Here is a 22,102-nt window from a genome sequence, read left to right on the forward strand (position 1 = left end):
GGCAAGAAATTGCATGAGAGAGGGAGCGTCTGTTGGGGCGGGTGGGGCTGTAAAGCATATGGCGGATGCAGCAGTCCAGAGAGGCCCTGAGCTGAGGAACTTTGGTTGGCTTATGGTTGCGTTAACTGTGTTATAATTGTAACGGTATGTTTTTGTGGACACTCCTTGTATGTATTACGTGGTTATATGTTTGCCGTTATCCTTGAGCACCAAGAAGCAAATTCCATATCGGCTATAAAGTTGATGTGTCAATAAATTATAGAATCTTGAATCGTGCCAGCCAACCTTTCCATATAGGGGACAGTGCTGTGTACCATCACTGTCACTAGCGATCTGAATAACCGTGCTACTAATAATTTGACTCCCAAACCAAGCTAACCAACCCTGCGGGTTCTTGTTCCACTCAGGTGTGTCTGACGGGCTGTTCCAGAGACCTGATGGTGCGGGTGGACCACCTCTGCTCTCGACACAAAATCAAGGTCTTCTGCGGCAACGTCTACGGTTACTACGGGTACATGTTCTCCAATCTCGGACAGAAGCACAACTACGTGGAGTAAGTCTGGATGGTCGGTGAGCTCTCTTGTGTGTGTGTTCAGCCTGGGTTTTCCCAGCTTTATGTTGCACGCTGCACCAGGTTCCGGCACATTGCGTGCCCTCTTGGGTCAACTGCTTCGCTCAAGGATGCAGCTTGTGTTTAAATCTAGTCATACAGGATGAGGTGGTGTTTTCTTCCCCAGGGTTCAAAGTTAATTGGAGGGGTTTTTCCCACAAGTGGGTCAGAAATCTACTTGCCGGAAGTCAGTTGTTACTTGCTCCTATACAAATTGTTTTGTTTGTTAGCGGGTATCGAATAACAACAAAGACTATAGTTAATTGGCATGTTTAATTTTTTATTTAAGTAGATGTGTAGCAACAGACATTCTTGCATATCGAAAATGGTATGACCCATCCCCCCGTCCTTCCGTCCATCCATCCTTCTCCCCAGAGATGGACTCGTTAACTGTGAGTGATTGAGTGGGTGAGTGAAAGAACAGGCTATCGCAGATGCTTCGGATCCAAAAACCTAATGAAACCATACAAATACAAATCTTAATTACACTGACGTGCTCTCTGCCCTGCTGATAGCCGTCTTTGTGCAACACGCTCCGCATCAAAATTGGCAGCTGCTGGCCCCTCAGTGCGAATGTACAGAAGTTTCTATAATATTTCAACTGAAAAGTTGTGCCGCCGATCTGTTCTAATGTGCTTCATGGCACTGAAGCCATGCTCGCAGGCAGCGGTGGATAGTGGGAGCCTATCAGGGTTTGTTAAAAAGTCTGCCCATACCTTACTTTGTTGGAGCTGGGGGGCAGCGCTTTGATCACTGCTTTTGCGCTTGGCCACACCTGGTGCCTTGCCTGACCCCTGTCACAGCCCACCCTATCCAGTATGTCAGTAAAGTGGTCTGTGATGACACGGAGATGGTCTGCCTCCTCTGCAGGCCACTCCCTCAGGTCCAACAAACTCGCAGCTGCCTGAAGAATCTTGTCGCCCTCCAGGTCCTTGGAAACGGCTCCTCATGCTTTTGATGACTGCGTCAAGGAGTTGGCTTTTCAATCTATCTGTCAAATCTACCCCTGCTGCCCTGGCTAAAGCTCTGGAGCTGCACTGCATGGAACTGGCCCTCTGCGGACCCCTGAAAAAAGCCTTCGGGGTTCTCTCCAGCTGCTGAGTGCATGTTTGTGGGCATGAGCAGTGCAGTCGCAAAGGCCTGTGAAGCCTTGGGGAGTGTAACATTGTCCTTAAAAAAAACTGACCCGCTCAAGGATATCCTGTATCAGGACCATAAACAAGAGGTGGCTGTAGTCCTTCAAGAGCTGGACACACTGCTTGGCTCTCACGATCATGTCTGCCCTGGCGGATCTGGAAAAGGCGCACACATCACGGTTGTTCGGTAATGAGAATACAACCCAGTAATGCAAATCCAAATTGAAATATAGGTGACTCTTTGCCACAACAATGACTTGCTTGGTTTCAGTGATGTTCTCCATATGTGCCAACACCAGTCCTTCATGAGGGTCTGAAGAGCTCTCTCCACATGCGTGAGCCACCTTGCTCCCCCCAGATTGGTCGGAGGCACCCCACTTAGTGCTTTGAGCTCCCTCCAGGCTTGGGGCGAATAGTGGTACTGTTTGTAGAGACTTTTGAGGACCTCCGTCACCTGTATGAAGAGAAGGATAAATTAGTGTAGGCAGTTGAACATACCTTAATTTCAAATTAATTCATGCAGTAACACTTTCTTCCATTCTGTAATCCCTGTTTATGGCATCCATGGCTGCCAGTTCTAGTCCATGGGCAAAGCACGGTGGGGGATTTCTTCCCGGAGTAGAGCGGAGAACCCCCCACGCCTCCCGACTATCGCTGAGGCTCCATTGGATCCGAAGCAGACTAACTTCTGTTTCCACTCTGGGCCAACTTTCTGAAATGCTGTTTACAGAGTGACAGGCTAATTATGTCCATTTTTTTTAACTACCATCAAACATCTTATAAACTTAACTTACCAGCATGAACAGCTGCACAGTGTCCGGCAGCAGTGGCATAGCGGAGCTCTTCTACTGCCAAGAACACATTCTTTGGCTCCCCATCTTTCAGGATCCTGACAAAAACTCCCTCAAGGTCACGGATGCTCACTTCAGTGGCGGAGTCTGCCTGGCAGGGCACAGAGGAACTTGGCAGCTCTTACAATCCTCCAAGAATGGTTGCCAAAAGTCGTCAAGTATGACCATGGCAAACCGTAAGAGAGGCAAATGGGTAGCTTTCATGAATCCTAATAGAATTCCCGGTCTGTCACTCACAACATCCATCCATTATCCAAACCACTTATCCTGCTCTCAGGGTCACGAGGATGCTGGAACCTATCCCAGCTATCATTGTACAGCAGGCGGGGAGACCCCCTGGACAGGCCGCCAGGCCATCACAGGGCCCAAACACACACACACACACACTCATTCACACCTAGGGACAATTTAGTACAGCCGAGTCACCTGACCTTCATGTCTCTGGACTGTGGGAGGAAACCGGAGCACCCAGAGGAAACCCACGTAGTCGCGGGGAAAACATGCAAACTCCACACAGAGGGACGACCCCCAAGGTTGGAGCCCATGTAGCTCGAGCAAATAAACAAGGTTTATTTAAACAAGGTTGTTAATTGCCCATTACCTTTTCATGGTCGTGATGTGGTCAAATGATAAGCTATTCATAACACCGGTTGTAAAATAATCAGTTTGATCATAACACAAAAGGCTAAACCCATAGAAAATGAGCTGCGAGTGTACGGTTTGACTGACAGAATGATAAATGGTGCAACGTTAGATAGATACCAGAATTAGATTAGATAGAATAGATAGATACGAAGATTAGATGGATAAAATTAAATAGAAAAACCAGGGCGGCGCAGTGGTTAGCGCGGTCGCCTCACAGCAAGAAGGTCCCGGGTTGGAGCCCCGGGGTAGTCCAACCTTGGGGGTCGTCCGGGTCGTCCTCTGTGTGGAGTTTGCATGTTCTCCCCGTGTCTGCGTGGGTTTCCTCCGGGGGCTCCGGTTTCCTCCAAGCGTTCATGTTTCGTACAAGCAGCGGCGAGGCCCCGGAGGAGGGCTCGTCGGCAGCCCTCTTGGCGGCCACACAGGCCAGAGGCTACCGGCTCATGTTACGGCACTCCGGCGATGTTTTGTGGAAACTTGACGTGCCTTTTGAAAAACGACCCCCGTTTTATCCGCCTTGCTCTCAAACTTCTGGCATACAGTGCGATACAAAGTTGGAGCTCCGCCCACTTCCTGTAACGCAACCCAAACTAAACTCCTGTTTCCAGGATAATTGAAATACTCTCTTGGGCGTCGGTTCATAAATTTCGTCTTTATCTGTCACCATTTTCTCGTGAGTGAAGAGTCTGACAGCCACTCCTCACAACACGACTAGCCTACTCAATTCCTGATTGGCCATCAGCGCATGCCAGTATTCTCCGATGCATGCAAGGGGAGGGGCGATACTGTGTGCCAGAGAACGAGGACATAATTTATGAAATTCAAAACGGTGACCCATCGGTCATACCAGAATTTATGACAACAATATTTCACACTGAAATCAATCCATTTGAAAGAAATCATTATTATCGTTGGATTCGTTTCTGGTCGGTACATTTGCAAGATGTCTCCGCGTGGAGTTCAACTTCGGTGAACTCTTGACACATAAATCCGCGCTGTCGACCAACCGCAAAACCTCTTCGACTGTGTCGACCTCTGACTGGGCGGTCACTAGGGAGAGTCCAAAATGGAGGAAGCTGTCATTTCAGCACTGTCAAATCATCCAGTTTTATACAGCTGTGCTTTGTTGAGTATAAATTGCAACATAAAAGACTGTGGCGTGGTTTGCAGTCCTTTGTGAAGCAAGTGGTATAATTGTGTTTCATTAAATCAATTGTCTTTAGTGTTTTTTGGTCACCAAGCTTCCATTACCAGTAAGACATGTGAAGGAAATTGCTCTGCCAATGTTTGCCTTAACCGGAGCCTGACTCACCCACGCTTTCAATATTTACCACAAGTAAATGAATGTAAGAGGAAGAGCCTGGTGTGGGGGTGCCCCGGTGGCTAACCTGGTAGAGCGCAGGCCACATGGGGCTGGGTCCTTGCCACAGCAGCCTGGGTTTGAGTCCAGCCCAGGCCCTTTGCTGCATGTGATCCCCTTTCTCTCGCTACTCTCACTAGCAAATAAAGGTGGAAACTGCCTCAGAGCCTGGTGTGTTGTGAGGTGTGTCGTGACCTTCACCACACACATCTCGCTTGATTCTGTTTTCCTTATATGGCCTCTATCCTGGGAACCTGTGGTGTGCTTTCCTGATAACTGAATCTCTCTGTCTGTCTGTCCCCCTGTTTCTTCCACATTCTCATTCTGTCTCTCTCGCAGGGAGAGGCCTAAGCTAGTAAAACCATCGGAAGAGTCGAATGACGGTCCTGAAGCCAAGAGAGCCAAGATCGACCCCAACGAGACCGTCATGATCAAACGGGTATGTGTGTGGGGTGGGGGGTGGGAGGGGGATAGGAAACTGCCTGTGGCAGTTTCACCCGCCACTTCAAACAGCCCTCACATTCTCAGGTCATGTCATGAATGGTTTTTGGAAAGTGGAATAGTGTAAGTCACTAGTGGGCGTAGTGGTGACAAGCCTGCCTGTACGGCCGCAAGACCGCTAGAGAGGCTGGAGGAATTATAAAACATGAAACGCTAGACACGCCAAATTACAACCAATCCTCCCTGAGAACTGCCTGACTGCTGCTTGAAGACTTTGCTCCCGACTCTGAGACGGTGCAGAGGACAGACGGGAACACTTCAATGGGTTTATTGCCTTCCGACTGTGGTCCAATAATAATTATAATGATAATAATAATACTAATAAATCAATCTTGTAGAGCGCTTTTCTAACACTCAAAGTGGCTTTACAATAAACGGGGTGAAACAAGACAACAGATAAACACAACACAGACATACAGGGGTGGATGGGAAGGGGGCGCTACGGGAGGGAGAAGCGGCAGCCACACATGATGCCAGCAGTACTGTCCCACTTAAACACACACAAAAGGGCAAGACAAACACAACACAGCAGCAGTGTGGACGTTGATGTTGTGTAGGGGTTTACTCCTATAGCACTATTCCTCTCCCGAGGTATCCACTAGGTGGCACTATTTAACCCATAGCTGGAGGGCTGGTTCGTGGGCATCGGGGAATACCCACACACCGGTGGGCCTGCGTACCGCACATCTAGGGGCCAGACCTCCTCCAAGTCCCTTGTAGTTCAGCCAGAGTCCAAGGTGTACCCGGTTACTGTGTGTCGCCATGAGGAGGCGCTACATAGGGCTTACTGTTGGAGAGGCTATGTACTGGCAGGGAGAGACTTGACGTGCCAGCGGTGAAGGTTGAGAGTGAGACGTGACAGACACAAAACACTACACCCACACACACTAGATCTCTGCACCTACTCGATGGTTTATATAGCCTTGCACAGGAGCCAGCTAGGTGTGGCTTGCCAGGTAGGACGACACAGTGGGTAACAGGAAGTTAGTTCATCACAACAAAGTTCTTCCAAGTAAGAGTTGCTGTATGCTCAGCTGTGACTCACTTTTTCCTTTTCCTAGCTGTGCTGATATGACTAAGTCCCGCCCATGTGGTGCTCCCGAAAAGCAAAAACAAACACGCGCTATTAGACCGAGGCTCGGATGACTCATCCTCTCTGGCTTATCGAAATGTGACCGTCTCAGTAAAAGCAACCTTTCTTCTTTACTGCCGCCAACAATTGCCCCGAGATAATTTTCCATAAGCTTAGAGACTCGATTGACGGTTCGCCGGCTCGCTGTGTTCTGCATTGCGTCCATAAAATAAACGTCGTTCCTAAGCAATGGGGAAGTAGTGATCACTTCACGCCAGTCCAACAAAGGGGCAGAAGTGCCAAATTATTTTACGTCATTGGAATAATCCACCAATTGGTTCCTCATTAACACAATTTCTCGTCTTCCCTGTTTCTGACCATTCAGAAGGCCAGTTTCTGCTCTCTGAAGGAAGCCCTGGAGGTGGACTGGACGAATGAGAAGGCCAAAGCCGGTCTGAAGCGAACACCGGTGGACTACTTCCTGCTTCACGGTAGTGTATTATAAATCCCTATGAACAATGAGTTGGACATTTGCTCCGAGGCTTTCTTTAAGCCTTTGTATCAAGATACACCAATACCACTCCACGAAATCATACAATAGGTATCGGTGGGCTGAAAACGGATCAATACATCCATATCCGAAAGGTCAAAAGTTCAGTCTCCAGTTTAGCCAGTGGGTGCTGTTGACGTGTCCTCAGGCACACCACTGAGGTCCTGGGGCCTCATTTATGAAACTGTGTGGGTTCATGTCAAAACCACCACGCCACCTGGACGCCTCGCACAAAAATATTCTGATTTATAGCACAGTACACACCTACATGTGATGCAGATTTCCCTTTATTAGAAATGACATTCAACTTGAAATGTGGCGCACCTGTGTGAGCTTCACGCCCCACCCTTGTAACGCCCACAGTTGCCTCAGTGAAACGCCCCTAATTCATACTGACCACATGAAGACTACCATGGCAAACGCCGAGAAAGAGGCTGCAAAAAGAAGTTTCACACAGCGTGAGATTGGAAGTTCTTGTTGGGGAGGTTGAGACTAGACTGTTGTTTGGTGGACACAGCGTGGGCATCTCAAATGCCAAGAGGGCATTTGATCGCATGTGAAAAGCGACGGTGTGGGAATTACCCTGACTGTAAATGACACAATTCGGCACAACGAACATGCGATAATAATCTTTTATAGCATAGTGAGCTGTGGGTAGTGACTGAAAGGGTGAGATCGCGGATACAAGCAGCTGAAATGAGTTTTCTCCTCCGGGGTCTTGTTCACGAGTGAGGGTAGGATGGAGCGGGAGATTGACAGGCGGATTGGTGCAGCATCAGCAGTAATGTGGACGTTGTACCGGACCATTGTGGTGAAGAGGGAGCTGAGCCGGGAGGTAAAGCTCTCAATTTACCAGTCAGTCTTGGTTCCAACCCTCACCTATTGTCATGAGCTTTGGGTAGTGACCGAAACGGTGAGATCGTGGATACAAGCGGCTGAAATGAGTTTCCTCCGTAGGGTGTCTGGGCTCAGCCTTAGAGATAGGGTGAGGAGCTCGGACATCCGGAGGGAGCTCGGAGTAGAGCCGCTGGTCCTTCGCATCGAAAGGAGCCAGTTGAGGTGGTTCGGGCATCTGATCAGGATGCCTCCTGGGCGCCTTCCTTTGGAGGTTTACCGGGCACGGCCAACTGGGAGGAGGCCCCGGGGTAGACCCAGAACTCGCTGGAGGGACTACATGTCCAGTCTGGCCTGGGAATCCCCCAGGAGGAGCTGGAGGGCGTTGCTGGGGAGAGGGACGTCTGGAGTGCCCTACTTAGCTTGCTGCCACTGCGACCCGACCCCGGAGAAGCAGCTGATGATGAATGTATAGCACCCCTCAAGTTACACAGTGCTCTACAAACGATGCCGAGGCATGGCAAACGGCGTCGGTGTAAATGTGACTTGTCCTGCTGGTCACCTTGTTTACGAGAATAGATGTCATAACATGCAAGTGTTGCTTAATAATGACAGGAAATATTTGAGGGCTTCTTTTGCAAAAACAGATGGCGTCGTTTTTATTTATTGTCGTAAGTCATGTTTTCGTGTGCGTGTTCACGCCAGGGAGTTTGTGTGTTCATGGTAAGAATGGCTTTCATCTGTTTTTTGCAAACTGACTCTTCATGATATGGTACGTGAGAGGTCATATTTCGATTTTATGTTACACAATTTCCAACGTTTCTGTCAGAACCGCCGGTCTGCACGAGCTAGCTGTTTGCTTAGCCCGCCCCACTTCCGCGTCCTGTCAGACCGCTCTCGGCGTTTCCTCTTCGGCCACAGGGCCGCGGCCCCGGGGCCCACAAGACGCCGCGGACCGGGCTCCCTCAGCCGAGCCAACGCCAGCTCTCCGGCCAAACGAAATCCACGATCAAAATAAAAACCTCACACGATGACGCGCAAACTTAGACGTAGACGTGGCCAAAGACACCGCATAATCGGGACCGGGTGAGGCCGCTGCAAACACGAGTCCGCGCCGCCATCTTCCCACACCGCTTCCGGGATGGGAAAACCCTGAAATTTAAATGTAATGCCAAAACAAATCCCGAGTGTGTGTGTGTGTGTAAGCTTGGTGCCTTTTATATGAGAACTTGAGCATAGACGATCTCGAACTGAAGAAACGACAAGAATCACTTACCCACCTTATGTCTCCACACACAAATGGAAAAGAAATCAAGGTTTGGGGCACCAGTCCAAGCAACTTTTTGACTTGAAGTGAAATTACACCGTCCTTTAACCCCCCCCCACCCACCCGGCCGCCTTCCTGTTTTTCAAGTTATTTCCAGTGTTCGATGACCTTTTTAAAGAACCGTGGCTGTTATTGTCACCTAGCCGTACAACAGATACTCAAGTTTCCATCACAGGCTATCCTTGAGCAGCCGTGTGCACTGACCATAGCACAGAGAACATCCTCACACCTACATCACCTACACCGCACGATAATTACAGTTGCACACAAAGCACATAACAAGAGGAACTAGCTGCGACGTGACACGAAACTGTGGTGCACACGCTTCAGTTTTGAACCAACACTCTGGTTTTGGTTTTTCCCCGCTGATATAACTGGCCCCAAATCTAAACATCCTTTCATCGGTGTAGCAGATCTGAATGTGGACCTCTTGCTGGACCAAATCTGAACGTCGGGATTTCATCCTCAACTGTAGTGTTGTTAATAATGTCAGTTTAAAACAAAACATGTCAAATGACCGTAGCGTTTTAATGACACTGACGACTCGCTGTACGAAGCGGGTGTCGGTACGCCGCCGGCAGCTTTGCTAGTCCGCTATACCTCGCTAGCGTTTTGCTGTAACCGCCGAAACGATCAGCTAAATGAGCCGTCTTGGCATGCCACCCACCGCTGCCCGTTCAACGGCTCGTGTTCGGCATCGAGACGCGCAAACGGCGAAATGGTGGGAAGCGGGCGGCGCGTTTTGGACTCGACCAGGGGGACGAGCCGGCTCCAAGTGCCGGTCGAATGTTTTGATGTTTTCTTAGTTGTTTTTCTTTGTCAAGTCGACACATTCACCTCCCTGAACAAAAGGAGGCACCAGCCAGGTCAGGTGTGCCGATCATGGCCACACAACGGTACGCTCATTGGCGAATGCTGTGCTCGCAGTGATGCGTTACGCCGACCAAGGCGACTGTATGGCTCTGTGACCTGTTGTGAACATGTTTTTGAATACAGCGGGGTCCCACAGCTTCCTGTACTGGAGCCAAGCGTGGCATCGGTGAGCTAGAAAACACTTGTCCTGATGCATCCTCAATAATCCAGGTAAGAAAATCGCAGGAAGTCGAGTCAGTTGATCTGGACACCACGTTTACTGAGAGAGAAACGTTTCATCATCATCATCTAACTGACCTCTTCAGTCTCAACTGACTGCAGGTACCCCACCCTTATAAGCAATACAGTGACTGCAGGTACCCCCACCCTTATAAACAATACAGTGACTGCAGGTACCAGGTGCACATCCTCATCCTGCATCCCTCATCCTCACCCATAGGACGCATGGCCGTTGTAACTCCACTTCATGCTCCCCATGACCATGTGTACTACTCGCACACTGGGGAGTGTTTGCAATCACGGCATTGTAAGACGGCGACAGATGTACTCTTAGCCCCCCACTCACCCCCCCCCTTGGTTCAGGGGTGGTCACTGTGTTTAATTTCACAGTATAGTAGTCGTAAGATGTCGCCCTTTTACAACGCTGTGATCGCAACTATTCCCCAATCCTCTGTGAAGGGTACACATGGTCATTCTCTCTAGTCACGGCTGTTTGCATAGGAAACCGATCGTTGGTTTCCTGCAGCCACAGGGGTGCCTGCTGTCAGGTGAGACTGAAGAGGTCAGTTAGACGATGGCGAAACGTTGCCTGTCAGTAAGCGTGGTGTCCAGATGAACTGACTCAATTTGGTGTGAGTAGAAGGTGCTTGTGAGCTCTGGGGAAGGCCGTGGAGGAGTCCAGTCTGTTTGTATCAGTTGTTGTCCGTCCGAAAAACACGAAGTTGCAGCAGGGCTGTCCTTTTAAAGGCTTTAAATGGCTAACGTGGTCGATCGATGTGGGAGTTGAACCCCAGCGAGCTGCGGCCTGTAGGAAAATGGTCGTCTGCCACGTTGCCCACCGACATGTCAATGTCTGTTGGGGTGTTTCCCCGGTGGAAACTTCTCAGTGGTGGGTTTACGTGGGATGGCCGCTCTTATTTCAACCCCCGCGGCAATATAATTGGTGTGAGCCGTGTTGTCTCGGACAGATGAGGAAGTGGTTCTTCCTCTGTTACAACTGCTTCCTGTCTCTCTAGAAACAGGTGAGGCGCTTGTCGGAGTAACAGAACTAATGAGGCGTTTTTATTTTGAATTTATGCAAACCGGCTAGAGGGATTTACTTGATCAGAACCACCTGACGGAACTGCCTGGATCCAGTGTCCTGCAGCCACTTCTTCTCCCCCCCCCCCTTTTTTTTTTTCCCCCCAATTGTACCCGGCCAATTACCCCACTCTTCCGAGCCGTCCCGGTCTCTGCTCCACCCCCTCTGCCGATCCGGGGAGGGCTGCAGACTACCGCATGCCTCCTCCCATACATGTGGAGTCTCCAGCCGCTTCTCCTCACCTGACAGTGAGGAGTTTCACCAGGGGGACGTAGCGAGTGGGGGGGATCACCCCAACCGACCAGAGGAGGCGCTAGTGCGGCGACCAGGACACACACCCACATCCGGCTTCCCACCCGCAGACACGGCCAGTTGTGTCTGTAGGGACGCCCGACCGAGCCGGAGGCAACACGGGGGGGATCCGAACCGGCGATCCCCGTGTTGGTAGGCAACGGACTAGACCGCCACGCCACCCCGACGCCCTTTCACACGTTTAAATCGAGTCGCAACCCTAAACGCACAACTCCCGCCTCAATACAGAGGCCCACGAGCGGACACGTGCACGGTTCTGAGTGGCGCGTAACGCCGCGATGCCCCGACACGGTCCGCTTAACGGGAGGAGTGCTGTCAGGTTAGCCCCCAACCTTCCCTTCCCCCACCCCCGTTGTGGGTTTCACGCGTGTGGGTGGTAAACGGAGCGGGCCGTTTTATCTCGGGTCTCTCTTACCGCGGTGCCCGTGTCTTTGGCTACGCCGTTTGATGACGTCGCTTGTGTGCAGAGACGTCCTCGCCGTTCCGCCGGCCGCGGTGCCGTTAGCAAACCCGTCAAGCTTCCTGCCCGCCGCAGGCGAGCGCGTGATGTCATCGGCCTGCAGGCGGCTTTCTGAGATTTGACAGGTTTACTGATAACGGGGTAAAGAGGTTATATATGAAGCGATTCCAGTTCACCCATGTGTGTGTGGAAATGACCGTGGGAGGACGAGACTTCCTGATGTCGTTCGGGTTAATGGATGAACGGAGGCAGGAAATCTGGGGGTTGTGTGTGTCTGTGTGTGTGTGTGTCTGTGTGTGTGTGTCTTTCTGAAAGAGACTGCAGGAGTTTTAGAGGGCTGTTAATATAACTCTTTCACCAAAAATAGCACCCCCTGGTCCAAATCTGGCACTTTTGATTCAGCTCTTCGGGGGTGGCGGCCCCGTGTCACACAGCTGGAGCACGAAACCTGAGAGGTTAGCAGCAGGAAATGGACGCATGCGAAGAGGAAGCTGCGGTCCCCGTTTGCCAGCTCGAACGGCACCTGTTAGACGCGCCGACAGAGTTTGGGGTGTGCACGGTCGCCCTGGCTTGCGCACTAGCGAGCGCCTCCTCGTCGACTGGTGTGTTGCGGTGTCAAACGGAGGGTGTTTGATGCGACCGCATACGCGTCTCATCCTGTTTCAGTGTTATGTGACAAGACGGGGTTGTGGTCTTTTTCTACGATGATGATTTACGCTGAAGCAGATTTGGGGACTGTCAGCTGTGAACCGGAGGGGTTTGTTGGTAAAGGGCGTGATGGCGTTGCGTTGGGTGATAAACAAAGACGCGGAAAAGCCCCTTCTAAAGGCTGCCGTTTGTGTGATGGCAGAGTTTCCAGCCTGTCTCTCTCAACCGTCACTTGTCTCCCCCCTTTTTTCCCTCAAATTTCTTCTCTCTCTGTTTCCTCCGTCCCCCCCCCACAGTTCTGTTGAAGTTTCGCACCGACAAAGGCCGTGACCCTGACCCAGAGTGCTTTGCAGAGGACAGCCAGCTTCTGAGGCAGATCCGCGACGATGTCCTGGAGGCCATGGGGCTGAACGCCGATCTGCTGACTGACGACTTCATCAGGTACCAGCCGAGCTCATCTGCCTCGTCACTTTGCGACACGGTTCCGGGCAGCCCGGTAGTAAAACGGGAATACAGGGGCGTCCGGGTGGCGCGGGATCGCCGGCTCCGATCCCCGTGTTACCTCCAGCTTGGTCGGGCGTTCCTACAGACACAGTTGGCTGTGGGAAGCCGGATGTGGGTATGTGTCCTGGTCGCTGCACTAGCGCCTCCTCTGGTCAGTCAGGGCGCCTGTTCGGGGTGGGTGGGGGTGGGGGTGGGGGGAATAGCGTGATCCACCCACGCGCTACGTCCCCCTGATGAAACTCCTCACTGTCAGGTGAAAAGCGGCTGGCGACTCCACATGTATGGGAGGAGGCGTGTGGTAGTCTGCAGCCCCACCCCGGATCGGCAGAGGGGGTGGAGCAGCGATCGGGACGGCTCAGAGGAGTGGGGTAACTGGCCAAGTACAACTGGAGAGAAAAAAAAGGGGGGGGGGGATACTGGATTACATACTGAGAACATCCATCCATCCATTATCTTAACCGCTTATCCTGCTCTCAGGGTTGTGGGGATGCTGGAGCTTGTCCCACTGGGCAGGCCGCCAGGCCATCACACAGGGCCCACACACATTCACACCTAGGGACAATTTAGTACCGCCGATCCACCTGACCCGACACGGGGAGAACATCCAAACTCCACACAGAGGACGACCCGGGACGACCCCCCAAGGTCGGACCCAGGACCTCCTACTGTGAGGCGACCGCGCTAACCACTGTCCACGGTGCTATATGAATTACCTGACACAGGTAACCAACCCAGTCCTCAGTTTCTTAAAGCCGTTAATGAGAATTATATATTTTTTTAAACGTGTATAACCGACAAATGAAGTAATTCAGATTTTAAGTAGCATAAATATAACACACATTAAGTCAAAAGTCAATTATATGTGTGTAGCCCATTATCACAAATTACAAATTTGCCTCCGGGGGGCCTTGCAGCAACACAACATCCTGTCCTGAGAGCCTCACATTGTATGAGGACAAACTCCCTGAAAAAAACCTCTAACGGGGGGAAAGAAGCAGGAAGGAACCCCGGTGAGGGCGACAGAGGGGGAGGAGGGGTCTCTCTCCAAGCAGCTTTCTTTGCCGTGTTTTCTTGTTTTGTCTCCTTGACGGTCCTCTCTGGGTTTTAGTTAAAGGTCCGTGAAATCCTTTAAGCCAAGGTTTTTTTTGGGGTTTTTTTGTTTTTCTGCTTCCATTGACAACACATTTTCGGAACCGAAAAAAGACATCCGGTGCAAGTTTCGAAGCGGTAGATGCTAGCTGCTCCTCTAAATACGGGGTCCTGGTCTCCCACCAGCACTGGGGTGGACCGGTGTGGGGTTCTGTGTCACTCCTCTTCTGGCTCGCTGGCTGGACAAGTCCGGTCATGGAGGTCGTTGAGGATGGCGAGCCTCTTGGCGTACACCTTGACGTGTTTCGTCATCGTTCCCTGTCGGCGGTGTCATGGTTGACCCTCGCTGACCCCGTGCTAAGTTGTTAGCGTTAGCAGTGGGAAGGTCGGGCCCGGGCTACGAACCCCGCCATTCGCTGGTTTGACTGAGGCCTCTATTTATTTGTTTGTTTTTATTTGAGATCGCGTGACTAATTCAGTGTTAAACTCCATTTATCTTGTGGAGACGAGCAGGTGTGTGTGTGTGTGTGTGTGTGTGTGTGTGTGTGTGTGTGTGTGTGTGGGTTAAACAGATTTATCAGTTTTGCTCTTGCTTTTTCCCCCCCATCAGCTACTGTTTCTCGGAGATGGCGCCGGTCTGTGCTGTGGTGGGTGGAGTCCTAGGACAGGAAGTTATCAAGGTGAAAAGCATACACACAAACAAACACACACACACACACACACACACATACATACAAACAAACACACACACACACACACACTCAAACACACTGTTACTAAACAGTTGCCCACGGTTAACAGTTACTTTTGGGTGTGGGTGATGGTGAGTATTACTCACTGGCAGAGTATTTTGCTTGCACAGTACCACACACAAACTGTACACACACACACACACACACCACACACACACCCCTGCATCATTTTTCTTCCTTTGCATTGAACTTGCTGCCATATAAAGTGCATTGCGTTGCGCTTTTTGAAAGGTGTGCGATGTAAATAGCTCCGATACTGACTCGTTATAAAATCACTTGAGTGCAGGGGCGGATCTACAGGGTGGCAAGGGGGGGCAGCTGCCACCTCTGGGACACAGTCTTGCCACCCCAGGAAAAAATCTCTAGATCCACCACTGCTTGAGTGTTAGACCCACAAGCCGATACACACACACACACACACACCGCACAACTATTGAATACAGGCTTGTTTTGAATAATTTAACTCACGTTACACTAAACTACAAATTCTGATTAGATTACTAAGCCCCACTGACCTCAGCTCAGTGTGTGTGTGTGTGTGTGTGTGCGCGCACATCTGTGTAGATGTCTTGTGATAGGCATGTGTTTGTGGTAGAGCGGCGTTAGTTAAAAGGGAAACATCAGTCCTAGTTCTGAACTGGCAGAAGGCATACCTGCGGTTTCCAAGGCGCTGATGAAACCCACTGAAACTGGCAGAGAGAGAAAAGTGACTTTTTGCAAACAAGGAAACAACAAATGGGTGGTTTTCCATACACTAAGAAGTGGATGAAACTAGCAAAGCGGTTATTTAACAAGTGCAGAGGAAGCTAACCTATCTCCTACAGTGTTCCTGTGCATATTTAACGGTGTATTTGTATGGTCGGGGGGCACATGACCTCATGGATGCCGAGGTCTAATGTGAACCCTTCTTTCTTTCAGGCTCTCTCCCAGAGGGACCCGCCACACAGAAACTTCTTCTTCTTCGACGGTTGCAAAGGGAACGGCGTGGTCGACTACTTCGGACCCCAGTCGACGGCCCTCACCGCCTCCCTCGGCTGACCACGGCGCAAAGAGGCGGAGCGAAGCCCATTTGCATTCCTTCTGTTACTGCCGTCAGACTGTTAATTCCGTCATCGGCTGCACGAGTCAGAAAGTTCATCCGCTGTTTGACTTTGGCGTTTTGTCTCTCCTCATTTTGCTCCTCGGTTTAATTTGAGCACAGAGCCAGACGGTCGCGTCCTTTAGTTTGAGTCTCCATCACAAAATTAGAATTTTTCTGTTTTTTTCCTTTTTTAATAAAAAGTTATGGTAAAGTATCTTAGCGCACACGGCTCTTTTTTGGCTCTTGAATTTACCGGACGGATATAGGTTTTTATTGCTACCATCAAATCTCATTAAAAGCCCAGTTGATAGAACGGGATCAGAGCTGAGACAGGAAACGTGCATAGATGACGCGTGTCGGTCAAGATTCAAATTTGTAGATGGAAAACGGGAAAGCGGCTCACAGGTCTGAACAGTCAGAGTCCGTATAAGGAAGCGGTGACGCTTTGACTCCCACATGACCTCACGTGACACGGCGTCGGCATATGACTCATGCAAACCAAACAGGGGCTCATCTCCTGCCAAATATCACTCCAGCCGGTAGTGGGAGCATACGTGAGGTTTGTGCAGACATGCAAATGTACGGCAGCGTATTGCTGCCACAAATGACGCCGACTGCAAACGAGGAGTTGGTCTCATTACTGCTACACAAGGCCATAAAAACAGGATTCTTGCAAACAACCCGGCTACGCGTCTGACCCCGGGACCTGGGGAGGGTTTAACCTGTGGGATTTGTCAGACCTGTCAAACTACCACTGCAGATGTGCATTGGGGCAAATGGGTGACACTAGTTCAAGGCAGGGGCAGTAGTTCTCCGTCGTGCCCACTGTGCTTTTAGTGCCACTTAGATAGAGTTGGTCCATTTCGCTTAAAAGGTTGGTTCGGCTTCCGGCATCTTCTATGTTATAATCTGAGCTAGAAGAACCCCGCTACAATGTAGCGGTTTGGTTTATCCACCCGTCTCAATCTCCCTCCTCTTCATCCTGCCAGCTAACCGCCTTCCCCCCCTGCCCCTAAACCCCCCACCCCACTCCAACTCCCTCCCCCCAAATGCTCAGAATCATCTGAAATGCCGAGAAAAGTGGTTTTTAGAAAATGCCTATTTTGCATAATTATGCGTCATTATTATAATTATTTTAATGTTCTATTTTTCTGGTCCTCTCTGGAACAACACCTACCACCTCCAAGAAAAATGAGGATCATAAATGCGTTTTTGCAAAAATGCATATTATTTTGCATGATGCCAAAACATTTCCCAAGTCCCAGAATTTTTTTTTTATATCGGTGAAAAAATCAAAGATGCTCAGAATCACCTGAAATGCCGAGAAAGGTGGTTTTTTGCCGTTTTTAGAAAAATGCATATTTTGCATAATTATACATAATCTTAATTTTCTGGGATGTTTCCCTTACCCTCTGAGACAATACCTACCACCTCCAGAAAGCATTAGGATCGTAAGTGCTTTAGTTTTCGGTCCCGCTATCTACACTAACACCACACACACACACACATTACGAAGATATATGATCAGAAAAATAGTTAATGCTGGGCCAATGGGCTGATGGGCTTCAGAGGGGGAGTGTTTCAGCTGCTAATGATCCCCGTAGACATGCAGCCAGTGAGCTAAGCTAGGCTAAACAACGTGCCTTCAAATAGCACAGAGTGTGGGGGTAGTGTACCGCTGGCTGGGCGGGTCTGAGCCTTTAGCCGAGCGGTTAGCGATGTCTCCTGCGGTGCGGGCGATACGGGTTCGCGTCCCGGCCGCGGCGCTTCCCGTGGTTGCGTTGTCCCCCCGAATTCGCTACAACGTCTACGAGTTTGACCGACTATTGAAGTAGACGAATGGTGGTAAACAAACCACCCCTTTAACTCGCAACTCGCTGAAGCTATTCACAGAAGTCACCCCGGGAAACGCCTCTAATGCCGCAAATGAGTTCGTCTCGTCGTAAACTACTGTAACCGCTTATGTTCTTGCCCGGTGCGGGATTCGATACGGGGTGTACTGCGCCACAAGGCGACGTCACTACCCGCTCGGCTAAAGGGTCAGACCCGTTAGTTAGGGGCTAACGTGTCTTATTAGTCGTTTACAGTCGTCACCCTCTACCGGAAGCGCTTTGTTCTTCCCGCGCTCCGAAGAGACTGCTGAGGATCCTCACACTTCCGGATCCCGCCGCTGCCACCAATGTAAGCGGTTACTTTCTTGCCCGGTGCGGGATTCGATACGAGGTGTACTGCGCCACAAGGCGACGTCACTAACCGCTCGGCTAACGGGTGTTATTAGTAGTTTACATTGAGATCAGACGCGTTTTTTTAGATTAAATCAACCGCTCCTGATTTATTTTTTACTCTTTGAATTTCTCGTGTGACCGTCATGCTTTATTTATTTATTTATTTATTTATTTTTGTATAAAAACCAGGGGTGAGTGTGACGCTAGCCAGTGGTCGTGATGACGCCATCCGCTGCATGACAGTGAAGTGAGTAAGTACTGCCAGTGGCGCCCCCAGACATGTTTCATAGGGGGGGGGACCAAATGGGGCCGCTGAAAATCTTGGGGTGGCACACCAAAACCAAAAGCCATGACTGAATTTCAGGAATTGTATTATGCTGTTGTAGTATCAGGGTGGCCCTGGCCACCCCTTGGGGGCGCCACTGAGTACTGCAGGGGTCGTCTTGACCCTACAGGGCTGCTGAGGAGGAAAACAACCAGTCAAAGCCTTTCAGTGGAACCGCGAGAGTGGGTATGCTGCGCGGGGTGCCGCTGCTCTCCTCCCGGGATTAGGAAAGGAGATGAATCACGGGACGTTCCTTTAAACCCGTTCTGCCCCTTTAATTAAACCCAAACCCTGATCTGCCAGCACTCGCTCGTGTGCTTAAGCTTTCACTCTCCACTGGACTGACTGCTGCTGACTCTGCTCGCTTCACCACTCCCACTGCCTCCCTCCCCCCCTCTCTCTCTCCCTCTGTCTCATCTTCCCTCGTTCTGGTTTCCTAATTCTCTTGCCCTCACAAACACTGTGAGCTCTCCTTTTAAAGGGTCTGTCTGTCTGTCTGTCTGTCTGTCTGTCTGTCTGTCGGTCCCACTGCTTTGCGGTCACTCTCCATCACGGCCCTCCATTTGGTAGCGAAGACCGTGTGGTCATCCTTGCAGCCAATCAGAGCTCTGATTTAGCAGGGGCGCGACGTGATTGGCTGGTCCTGTGGCTGGGCTCTAAGTAAGGATGTCTGCTCCAGATGCTGCCTGTTGACTCACTAACAGCCGTGCGTGTGTGTCTGTGTGTGTCTGTGTGTGTGTATTTGTTGGGACCAATTTTGGGTTTACAGCCATATGAGCGAGGAGATTTTGGGGTAGGTGCTCGCGTCTGTTGTGAGTGTGCGCGCGCGCGGAATGGAGAGAGGGAGAAAGATGGGGTGACAGACAGAGGCAGAGAGTAAGACAGAGAGACGGGTGGGGTGACGCCGCCCCCCCCCCCACTCCATAAGCTCTAAACACTGGCAGCAGGTGTTGAGGAATGTACAGCGGTAAATCCCCAAATTTCTGTACACGCGCGGATGGATACAAACCGGGGAGTTTCCACCTTACCAAGTGGTTAGGGCTGCAAGAGCGGCTAAAACATGACGTCATCAGTGCTTATGAAAGTAGCTCTGGCTTATACAGTATTTTTTCTTGCTTGCAGTACTTTTTTGTGTGGTTATTAGCACAGCTCAAAGCTTGCCATGTCGGATGTGAGGCACAAGACCCAATCAGAGCGGTTGTCTTGTAGTTTGCGTCAAAAAGCAGACCATTGACGCGCGTCCTTATTTTGTGCATCTGCAAGTGTTGACCAAACGTGGCGCTAGTAAGAGTCCGGCGTCCCTTTAACGACGGGACACGCACGTGCTCCTCGATCTGACGCATGACGTCACAGTATTACGCGTGAATCTCTGGATAGGTTGAAACGATGGTCACCCTGTGGCCACTTGTGAGCGCGTCGGCCTTTTTCGAATGGGTCTGTGGGTGTGTGTAAGTTTTTAGATGTCCAAAGGAATCGAATCGAGTGCAACTGGACTTGGTATTGTAACGCGCATGGATAAGAAGACACGCTGGCTGGGCGGGTCGGACCTTTTGGTCGAGCGGTTAGCGATGCCTCCTGCGGTGCGGGCGATACGGGTTCGCGTCCCGGCCGCGGCAGTTTCTGTGGTTGCGTTGTCCCCCCGAATTCGCTACAATGTCTATATCCGTGAAGACGAGGCTTCATCAGTTCGTGCCTTTCTGACTAGACCAAGCTAGTCTGACTGGCTGGTGACGAGACTCAGATATTTATCCTCTTTGGAGTCGTTATCGGAGCTATTGATTTGCATTTGTTTAGTTTCGACTTCATTATTCAGTGGTCATGAGAGTGGTTGGAGCCGTTAGTGAGCGACTGTTGTTCTTGGAGGCTAGGCTTCTTGAGTCTCCTGGGTAGAGATGAAAGGACGGCATTGTAAGTGGGAGATAGGTGGTGTCCCAGACCTCCTCCTCTGTTGAGGGATGGTTTTTCCAGTTTCACATATAGATGGCTTCCTTCACCCCTCTTTCAAACCATCTATCTTCTCTGTCCAAAATGTGTATGTTGCTGTCCTCGAAGGAGTGTGTCTTCTCCTTTAGGTGTAGATAGACTGCTGAGTCTTGTCCTGAGGAGTTTGGCCTTCTGTGTTGGGCCATCCGTTTGTGTAGTGGTTGTTTGGTTTCTCCTATGTATAGGTCAGTGCAATCCTCATTGCATTGTACAGCATACACCAGATTGCTTTTCCGGGTGTGTGGTACGCGGTCTTTGGGATGAACCAGTCTTTGTCGGAGTGTGTTGCTGGGTTTGAAGTATACCGGGATGCGGTGTTTGTTAAAAATTCTCCTGAGTTTCTCGGAGACCCCAGAAACATACGGGATGACTGTGCTATTCCTTCTGTTCCTTTTCTCCTCGTCGCTCACCTGGTTGGTCTTTTTGGAACGTGTTGCAGCTTTCACAAAGGTCCAACTGGGGTAGCCGCAGGTTTTTAAAGCTCCCGTCAGGTGTTTGTGTTCTTCCCGTTGGGCCTGAGTGCTCATGGGCACATTGTCAGCTCTGTGTTGCAGAGTTCTGATGATGCCCAGTTTTTATTCCAGCAGGTGGTGTGAGTCGAAAAGTAGATCTTGGTCTGTGTGTGTAGGTTTCCTGTAAACCCCAATGTGGAGGCTCCTGTCTTCCCCAATGTGGACGTCCCAGTCCAAGAAGGGCAAACTGTTGTTCTTTACGTCTTCCCTTGTGAACTTAATGTTCTTGTCCACTGAGTTGATGTGTTTGGTAAACGCTTGTACCTCTTGTGTTTGGATTTGACCCTTGTGTCGTCCACATATCCGAACCAGTGGCTCGGAGGTGTTCCTCTGAAGGAGTTCAGGGCCCTGTGTTCTACCTCTTCCATATATAAGTTGGCCACAATGGGCGATACTGGTGAGCCCATTGCACAGCCGTGTTTCTGTCTGTAAAACTGGCCCCTGAATTAGTGTTCAGGCAAAGGTCCAGTAGTCGGATGAGAGGCGAAACGTCTTCACGGATATATACCAAGTCCAGTTGCACTTGATTCAATTCCTTTGGATAACCATGACCTGGATGAATGAGAACATTCTTTTAGATAATTTAGGGTTTAGATATTTTTTGTTAGTCGTGTTAGATATTCTTAGCTGTTTTTTCTATTTGTGAACTTTTTGTTCATATTGTATCGTGCACGGATAAATAGACTCGCTGGGCCTTGGCTAAGGGTCGGACCCTTTAGTCGACTAGTCAACGTTGTCGCCCGTGGTGCAGGAGACACGGGTTCGCGTCCCGGCTGCGGCGGTTCCCAGCTGCCCCCAGAATTCTCGCTACATTGGTGTCAGAAGTGGGATTTAAACTCACGTAGCTAGCCGGTGGCAGCAGGGAGGGATCGACTCGTGGGGAGTCTGAGTTCATCTGAGGACAAGCACGATTCCGACACGCCCCCCCCCGGACTACCGTCACTAGAACGTCACTAGCTCTTAGCCAGCCTGAGCTAGGTACAGTAGCACCCACTTGTGCCCTGTGCCCGCTACCCTGGCCGCTAGCCAGGTTAGCTTAATGGCCTGCTCAAATAGCCCCTGTTACTGCCCCCGTACCTGATATCCTAGAGCTGCCCCCTGAATTCACTACATTTGGTGTCAGAAGTGGGATGGCGAGACCGCGAGGCCACCGGA

The 22,102-nt window shown here is 50.5% G+C and overlaps 1 protein-coding gene across 2 annotated transcripts in view; it reads left to right on the forward strand.

Moving 5' to 3' along the window:
* sae1 (SUMO1 activating enzyme subunit 1) overlaps nt 1–16,110 on the forward strand; it is a 35,555-nt gene extending 19,445 nt beyond the window's left edge. The window contains exons 4-9 of one of the 2 annotated variants that reach the window (XM_056283763.1): nt 408–553; nt 4,939–5,038; nt 6,558–6,663; nt 12,773–12,917; nt 14,680–14,749; nt 15,740–16,110. In XM_056283763.1, coding sequence (XP_056139738.1) covers nt 408–553; nt 4,939–5,038; nt 6,558–6,663; nt 12,773–12,917; nt 14,680–14,749; nt 15,740–15,859 — 687 coding nt within the window. In that variant the 3' untranslated portion in view covers nt 15,860–16,110. Of the gene's footprint in view, nt 1–407; nt 554–4,938; nt 5,039–6,557; nt 6,664–9,879; nt 9,967–12,772; nt 12,918–14,679; nt 14,750–15,739 lie in introns of those variants that run through there. The other variant, XM_056283764.1, reaches the window with a different exon arrangement.
* Nucleotides 16,111–22,102: the final 5,992 nt, after the last annotated feature.

This window comes from Lampris incognitus, chromosome 7 (genome assembly GCF_029633865.1).
Source record: "Lampris incognitus isolate fLamInc1 chromosome 7, fLamInc1.hap2, whole genome shotgun sequence".
Classification (NCBI taxonomy): domain Eukaryota; kingdom Metazoa; phylum Chordata; class Actinopteri; order Lampriformes; family Lampridae; genus Lampris; species Lampris incognitus.